Genomic DNA, 8,944 nt, shown 5'->3' with positions numbered 1-8,944 from the left:
AGGAAAGTCTATTCAAGAGACACTCATCTCTTCATTTTGAGAAGAGCTTGAATGAGAATTTGCATCGAATTGCTGCTGGATTGTACATTCATTTGAGCTCCCTACTTTCATATTCATTTTCTAGATTTAATATGCATACATTTTAGCATAGCTTTCTTTTACATGTTTTTAGATTAAACATGCATACTCCATTCTAGATTAATCTGCATTCTCATATAGATTAGTCACATCTTCTTTTTTAAATCCTTCATTCTTATAGGGTTTGGTTGCTTAAACACCTCGAATCTAAGGATATCTGACAAGCAATTCCCTTTAGATAAAAGGCAATAGGTTGCTTTGCAAGCTGATTTTTGGATGAACAATCTAATGTTCATTCTGGGATGAATCCGCAAATAAAGACTGTGTTGAAGTGTGTGTGTTAGCAGAGGCCACATATTCACGCATAACTAGTGTGGGTTTAGCTGTTGAGATTGCTGCTGGAGTTTTGCAGGGAGGATATTCTCCATTCAATCAAATTAATTTTGGGAAAGCCTATAGGAGTGGCTACACAAATTCAAGATCGTAAGGTAATCTCTTATGCTCGTATTTGTGTAGAAGTTGATTTAATTAATCCATTACTAGATTCTATGGAAATACACATGGGATCCTCTTCTTGGATCCAGTAGCTGGATTATGAGACCCTCCTGTTTAGATGTCATATTTGTCATGAATATGGTCATTTGCTTCACAAATGCCCCAAGTTTAAGCCTAGTCCTATGGATGCTTTCGGTCCTCTCAAGGGTGACAAGGGGAAGGCTCCAACATCTACCGATCTTGGGGATAATGAAGGTTTTACTCAGGTTAAATCTTGCAACAGAGGCAAAGGTAAGAAAAGAACTGGGCAGGATAGACATAATGACAGTACATTTAACAAATTTGATGTTCTTGAGGACCTAGTTTAGGAGGAAGGTATTTTGGTTGAGCTTTCCTTTGGAGATAAGGGGCTGCATGAAGTTTAGGAAGAAGAGGAAAAGAAAGAGGATCAGTTATTACCTTTAGAAGACCTTCAGAATGCACAAATTGATATGGATTTGCAGTCTCAGGATAAGGGTACCAAGGATTTCCAGGGGTCTTAGGTTCAGATGAGTTCGTTAGTGGTGGTTCCAAACTCCCCTGCTCCTAAGGGGGCCTCTGATTCAGCCAAGGGCAATAAAGCTCATCCTACATTAGGCTTACAGCAGAAATCCTTTAAGAAAGGGCTTATGGATAAACCATTAAGGAGTGGCAGGAAGATGGATCAAGAGAAAGTGAAGCTTATGGGTGATACTTTGATTGAATCTAGGTCTATGAAACCCATTGATTCTGATTTCTCTCACCCCCTTAAATGATTGTTCTATCATGGAATGTTAGGGGGTTGAACATCATCCCTAGACAAAAGGTTGTTCATAGATTGATTGAATCTCAATTACCGGATGTGGTTTTTATCCAGGAAACCAAGCTTACAGTGGAGGTCTTAGCTAATTGTGCTCCTCACATCTGGCCCCAAGGAAATTGGCAAGGGGTGGGAGCTTGGAACAATTTAGGGGGAGTTTCTTGTTTTTGGAACCCACAAAAAGTTCTTCCCTTATGGTGGATTTCTAGTCGATCTTCTATCTCCTTGGTTATATCTTGTTTGGATACTAGGGAAAGATGCCTTCTTTCCAATATTTATGCTCCTAGTGATAGTTTAGGCAAGTCACAACTTTGGGCTCATATTAGTTACATCCAAGCCTTAGACCCATTTCTCTCATGGATTTTGGCTAGGGACTTTAATTCTATTACTAGTTTAGATGAAAAACGTGGTGGGATTACCAAGCTGGACCCTTTTGCAAATCTACTTAGAGATATGATAGACTCCTTGAAGGTCATTGATGTGAAGCCAAATAATGGTGTTTTTACATGGAATAATAGGAGGTGTGGTGTTGAGGCTATCTCTGAAAGACTCGATAGATTTTTGGTTTCTTGTTATTGGATGAATAGCAATTTGATCACTAGTTCAAAAATTCTTGATTGGAGATGTTCAGATCATTGGCCCATCAAGTTCTCAGCTACTACTTATGGAATCACCAAAAACCCTTCTTTTAAGTTTCAGTTAATGTGGTTAAGAGACTAGTCTTTGCAAGACCTAATGGTGGATTGGTGGTATGAAGGGGTGCTAGCCCATGGGATGGCAATGTGTACTTTCTGTAAAAGACTCCAGCATGTTAAGTATAGGCTTAAGAAGTGAAATAAACAATGTTTTGGGAACCTACAGGCTCAGAGGATTGCTGCTCAAACTAGGTTGGACAACATTACTTGGTTAATTCGGGATCAAGGGAGGATTGTTGACTTAAGTGATGCCGAGTCCTTGGCCCTTAAAGGATTAGAAGAGTGGGAGCTTTGGGAGGAGAATTTTTTGGAAGCAAAAATCTCGTGTTGATTGGCTTCAAGAGGAGAATTTTTTGGAAGAAAAAATCTCATGTTGACTGGCTTCAAGGCTAGGAGGCAGGGAAATTTTTTTAGCCTCTTTCACCTCACCTGAAGGGGATCATCTTTCTTCCAATCGGCCAGGGCTACAATCAACTATTTCTCTAATATTTTTTCTAAGGAGGATCTTGATGCTAGGGAGGAGGAGAGGGAGATTTTGGATTGCATTCCTCACCTTGTTTCTTTGGAAATGAATGAGGCTCTCTTACATCCTATCTTGTTGCCTAAATTGGAGAAGGTGGTGTTTAGCATGAAGAAAGGTAAGGCTCCTGGCCCTGATGGATTTCTGATTGAGTTCTTTTAGGAGTTCTGGGAAATAGTGAAGTTTGATCTCCTTGAGGTGGTTTAGGAATCACATAGGAATAAACAGATGCTCAAGTCCTTGAATTCCACTTTTTTGGTCCTCATACCCAAACAAGAAGGGGCTAATCAGCTGACTCAATTTAGACCTATTGCACTTTGTAATGTTTTTTATAAGATTATCACTAAGCTGATTTCTAAGAGACTTAAGCCTCTTCTCAGTTCCCTGATATCCCCGAAGCAAGGGGGTTTTGTTGAAGGAAGGGAAATTTTGGATGGTGTTGTGGTTGCAATGGAAGTTATTCACTCTATGACTAATTCTAAGGAGAGGGCTATGTTTATGAAGCTTGACATGGCTAAAGCTTATGATCGAGTGAGTTGGGAATTTTTACAAAACATTCTTTTGGCATTTTGTTTTGCCAAGGAGTGGGTGAACTGGATTCTTAGATGTGTGACCTTCACTTCCTATTCTATTCTTGTAAACAAGGAACCATCTTATTTGTTCAGTGCTTCTCAGGGACTTTGGCAAGGGGATCCTTTATCTCCTTATTTATTCATTATAATGGCAGAAGGTCTTGTAAGGTTTATTAAGTCTCAAGTGGAGTGGGGTCTTATTCAAGGTTGGAATTGGAATGACTCTATCCCTTTATATTCTCACCTTCAATTTGTGGATGATACTGCATTGATGGGATCTGCAAGAGTTAGTGAAGCTGTAAACTTCAGGCAAGCTCTTGATATCTACCTAAGGGCTTTAGGTTAGTGCATCAATGATGGCAAATCTTCCATCTACTTCTTCAATACCCTGCAACCTATTCAAAATAGGATTGCTAGGATCCTTAGATTTTGGATTGGCTCTCTTCCCCTAATATATCTTGGGGTCCCCTTGGCCTTGGGATCTCAGTATCGAGGGTATTGGCAAGGGATCTTGGATAATTTTTGAAGAAAATTCAATCATTGGACTTACATATGGCTTTCTTCTACTGAGAGAGAAATCCTTCTAAAAACTGTGGTGCAATCTCTCCCTATTTACAGGTGTTGTGTACAAGTTCCTTTGTCATCCTTTGTGAAGGAGTTTGATTCTCTATCTCATCAATTTCTTTCGTCAGGTACCCTCCTCTCATCAAATGGAGCCTGGTTAAGTGGGAATATGTTTGTGAACCAAAGCATGTTGGGGGCCTCAGTCTCAAGTCTATGGCACTAGTTGTCATGGCACTAGCTGTTAAGCTGTATTGGAGATGGTGCAGCAATCAAAATTTGGATTGGGCCAAGATTCTTAATTGTAAGTATTTCCCTGGGGTTGATTGTTCAAATGTAGCATGGCTTACTTTGGTGGAGAAAGTTTCTTATGTTTGGAATACCCTTAAGAAGGGAGCCCAGTTGATTAAGGAGGGTCTGTTTTGGATTTGTAATAGTGGATTGGATGCTCTATTTTGGTAGGACTCTTTGGATGGGCACCCTCCCTTGATCTCTAGCTTTCCCTAGCTTCAGCCTCTTTGTCACACTTGTACTAATGTTGGCTGGTTTAAGGTGGAGCATTTTAAAACTATCAAGTTCGTGGGTTAGGTGGAAGTGACTTGCTGGAAGGATCTTCAAGAGTGGCTTGTTGGGGGCTCTAATGAGGATCACACTCTTCTTGCTCATGTGTTGAAGGGTAGGTTTTGTAGCTCTCTCAGGGAGAGAGATGTTTTGGCTTGGAGTCCTAGTCCTGAAGGCAAATTCTTGGTGGCTCGGGGCTATGCTACTCTTGATAGGAACTTGCATGGTCCAATAGAATTACACTGGTGGAAGAAGGTTTGGAATTCTTTTTCTTGGCCCAAATGTAATTTTTTCTTATGGCTGTTAGCTTAGGAGAAGTGTCTCACATGGGAGAATATTCGCAAAAGAGGCTTCTAGGGCCCTTCTATCTACCTCTTATGTGCACATAATGAAGAATGTATATCTCACTTGTTTTTCCTCTACCCTTTTGTGAGGGAAATATGGTATAGATGGTGGAAGGCTTGGTGCCATGGGTGTATCCATGCCACTTCTCTCACTGACTTTTGGGAAAGCCTGGGCAAACCTCCAGTGAAGACTTCCTTTTTGTAGGTTGCCTGGATGGTCGAACTGATTCTTATTCTCTAGAACCTCTGGTTGGAAAGGAATCACAGAATTTTTTGTGAATCCAAATTGGATAACCCTCAGCTGTGGAGGAGGATTCTTGGCATGCTTTAGAAGACTATTTTTGCAAAATGTGATATGGCTGAAAGTATAGATCTTGATGATCAGGCTATTGTGAGGAATTTGAATCTAGATGGTAATAAATGAGAGCATACTTTTAGAAAAAGGCATTGTTATGGTAGGCAATAGGTTTGTAGGGTTGGGAGATGGACTCCTCCATTGGCTGAAATTTTGAAGATTAATATAGAGGAATCTTCTCGAGGGAATCCTGGGCATGCTAGTATTGGAGCTATAGGTAGAATTAATGATGGGGGAGCGGTTTTTCTCTTCTCTATCTATAAGGGTCAGCACTCTAATAATTTGATGGAGGCCCTAGCCATTAAAATTGCTGTTGAGAGCGGATGTTCCATAGGTTGGAAATGGATCATATGCAAATTTGATTCTTAGATTGTTGTTGATATGTTAAATAACTAGAGTTGGGAGAATGTTAATTGGGAATTGGCCTCTTTGGTAAGACAAATTTTAAGTCTTTTTAGTTCCTTGGACTTTGTCTCCTTTTTTCATATCCCTCGTGAATGGAACAAGGTGGCGGATTGTTTAGCAAAGAGGGCTTCAGAGAATGTGGATAATTGGGATAGTAGTGGTAGGGAGGAATTACCTTTCGATTACTGTAGGATTATTGATCAGCTCTTTTTGGAGGATAGACATATGTAGTGGTTCTAGGGGCCTCTAGCCTTTGCATTGTAATTTGGTGTTATTTGAATAAATTTTACCCCTTTCTTTCAAAAAAACTTGAATCCAAAGAAAGTAACAAATCATACATATAGGATGAACTATTAACATAACAAATTTTTCCATTAATATTTATGAACTAAGTCCACCATTCATCTAGCAATAACCTAAGTAGAGGGAACTCATGCAAATCTCTCTCCCTAAACATCAAATATCACAAGGGAAAGAAAATTTCTTACAAGTAAAGTATGTGCATACAACTTATCATTATGATTTTCTTCCTCCACAATTTCAAATGATACATAATGATACCAATCTATTTTTACAACTTATTCCAATCCTTTCATAACACATAGAACTTCAAATGCTCATTACTTTACAAGGAAAACATATATATATATATATATACAACATTCTCAAATTCTTCCCTCCAAATATTTACATGGTAACAAGGGCACAATCTCTTTACATCACAATGAGACAACACAAAAGACTCTCAAAGTCATAAACATTGAGAAACATGAACATTGAGCCTTCTTTACACATTTGAATCTTCTCCACTTTGACAAGAGTGAAACCCTAATACTTCATGACATGCATCTTCACAAAACCTGCACATAACACACACAAATAGGAACCATGGAGGCTCACCTCCCAACCTAGGCTTTTATGAAACCACCCATTAAGCAAGAGAAACAAGACCCAAATGGATTTACACACACACATCTCTTACTATTATAAGAACACAACACAAGACACAAAACAAATCCCATCCAAGGTATTTCACAAAGGTTCACCAATGGAACCTTGAACATAGGGTGAAGGTGTGCTTTCAAGGATGTTTGCCATATCATATCATATCTTCCATAAAAAAATTTCATGCCTTTTCATGGCTTCATAAACATCCTCCACCACACACAACCAATAGCTTTAGCTTCCTTGAAACCCATACTTCATTTACTTCCTTTCTTCACCATTTTTCCCTTGTCACCCCCAAAGAAGAATATGAATAAAAATGGCATACAATGGAGCCCATACTCCAAGGTCCTCAACCATGCAAGCCCAACTATGCCCTTCACCCTATACTTCTCTTCCCTTCCCACAAGGGTGAGTGAAGCCCTCAAACCCACAATCACATTCACATTCCAATCCATTCAAGAAAAAAAAACCAAGAAATCTTCAGGAACACAACACATTCTCACAATGCCACAACACAATATCAAAATCCATAATGCAATAGAAACACAACACATCCAACAATGTCACAACTCAATATCAAAATCCATAATGCAAGACTCCCACTACAATGCATACTCCATTGACATATTCCTCAGACTTGCAGATCTACTCTACAATACTCAAGGATGAGAATGAAACATAGTTTGAAACACTAACCTTGGTCCAATCTAGGGTAATGATAGTTGTAGTAGAGCTCCCTTTTTCCTTCCAAAATCTAACTGTCCATAAACTTAGAGAGTGGGTGAAAAACTCACTAATTTGTCACCCTTTCTCTAAAAAGACTCTCTACCAACCATTTTTTAGTAGGGACATCAAGCCTCCTTTTTATTACATTGTTGCTCCTTCAAAATAAGAAATTTGACCAAGTGGGACGGTGAGGGTTCTCTCATGGGGAGACTCCTAATTTCGAATTAATTCAAGAGGGCTTGGTTTAAGCGGTCCCCTAAGTTAGGTACTCACTAAAATAGTTGAATTTAAGATCCTAACATGTTATACTACCATTAGGGTGGTTTAATTTCAATAAAAAGATACTCTAGGATCCCATTTAGGCTCCCTAAAATCCCTCACAAGTTTGATTTCGAAAATCAACATGATTCTGATCCATCCTAATACTTTCTCCCAAGTGGGTGTACTTAAATATTAATTGAAGAAAATGAAAGAACTAAGATTAAATGACCTTGTGACCAACACTCTAGGTGACATGTCATCAACACATAGACAAATACAAGTGTCAAGAGACATGTTAAAATACATTACACTTCACCATGATATGTCCTTAATGCATCCAAATTATGATTAAACATTTCCTCATGCAAACAAATTTACATTACAAAACAAAATGTTTTCACAATGAGGCTTTTGAATCTTCCAAAGATTCATCTTGGTTAAACTATGTTCATATATGTTTGGAACTTGTTTCCCCCAAAATTTCCATGGTTCCACTTCCTACACATTCAACTCAAGCATCAGTAGTCCAAGGAGGTTATATAAATAAATATCATAAATGCATATAATTTTAAACGTTACAAAATCTTATTAATATAACTCAAATAAATTTCCTTTCCTAATCATTTCAAATAAATCATTCAAAATGTTAAAATATCAAGGTCTGCATATCACAAACCATCAAAATCAAATCAACATCTATCTAAATATCGTAAATCATCATAATCAAATCAACACTTATCTAAATACCACATTAATTCCTAAATCATCATTATCAAATTAACATTTATCCACATTTAAATCATATGCCATTGTAATCAATATAACATTTATCTATGTATCTCATTAAATTATAGGTCATCGTAATCATCATATTATGATCTAATTTTATCATGTCATAAAGTTGCATCCATATGTGTTTTATCATTCCATTAACAATATAAAGTTCATAGTGCATATTGTAGATGTAGAACACTATTGTAGGTGTCAAAATCAATAAATAAAGTAAACCATTGTCCCACTAGATCTTGAATAATCTCAAATATCCAAATACCAAGTATCGAAAGTAGGGACATACCTCCCACATAAACATTGAATCACAAGCATTTCTACAATTCAGCCTCTATCAAAGCAATTGAAAAGATCTAGTACATGAAAAAAATCATTAATTATATCATTTAGGTCTTAATGTGCAGACATAAGTGTGGATCATCGAAATGCAGATATTAAATTATCATAACCCTATAGTCTCAAAAGTATATCAAAATACCAAATTAAGAGTACCAAAATGCAATAATGTCATCTACACTATGAGGGATCAGGCAAGGCTTGACATGTTCGAATGCCTTTGAGTACTAATGACATTAATCAAGGACCTAGTGACACTAGTTGGATGGGACTCATCTGAAATAACCCTAGATCTTGTCATCTAAACTAACCTGATAATATTGTCATCTGAACTAACCTAATGATATTGTCATCCGACTTGCATCTCATGTATCCATGGTCTTCCTAGAAAGATATTATATTATAATGGGATGTTAAGGACTTGACAAGTAACATCCCTTTCTATAGGGCCAACTCAAAG

At 37.8% G+C, this 8,944-nt stretch overlaps 1 protein-coding gene across 1 annotated transcript; it reads left to right on the top strand.

The window, feature by feature from the left end:
- The first annotated feature begins 1,121 nt into the window (after positions 1-1,121).
- Positions 1,122-4,221, top strand: LOC149572247 (uncharacterized). Its single transcript, XM_089815796.1, has 4 exons — positions 1,122-1,286; positions 1,469-1,540; positions 2,963-3,507; positions 3,891-4,221. Exons 1-4 carry the CDS (start codon positions 1,122-1,124, stop codon positions 4,219-4,221), a joined length of 1,113 nt encoding a protein of 370 aa, XP_089671922.1.
- Positions 4,222-8,944: the final 4,723 nt, after the last annotated feature.

The sequence above is a fragment of the Cupressus sempervirens genome, chromosome 2 (genome assembly GCF_028749045.1).
Source record: "Cupressus sempervirens isolate cs-2001-9-10 chromosome 2, ASM2874904v1, whole genome shotgun sequence".
NCBI lineage: Eukaryota > Viridiplantae > Streptophyta > Pinopsida > Cupressales > Cupressaceae > Cupressus > Cupressus sempervirens.
This window is presented reverse-complemented; position numbering and strand designations above follow the sequence as displayed.

What these genes read in the sequence shown, in the direction of transcription:
- LOC149572247 (XM_089815796.1), top strand. Translation starts at nt 1,122, where the DNA reads ATGAGTTCGTTAGTGGTGGTTCCAAACTCCCCTGCTCCTAAGGGGGCC. An exon ending in GGAAGATGGATCAAGAGAAA is followed by an intron (nt 1,287 to 1,468) that starts GTGAAGCTTATG and finishes GTTTTTATCCAG; the next exon opens with GAAACCAAGCTTACAGTGGA. An exon ending in CCCAAGGAAATTGGCAAGGG is followed by an intron (nt 1,541 to 2,962) that starts GTGGGAGCTTGG and finishes GTTTTTTATAAG; the next exon opens with ATTATCACTAAGCTGATTTC.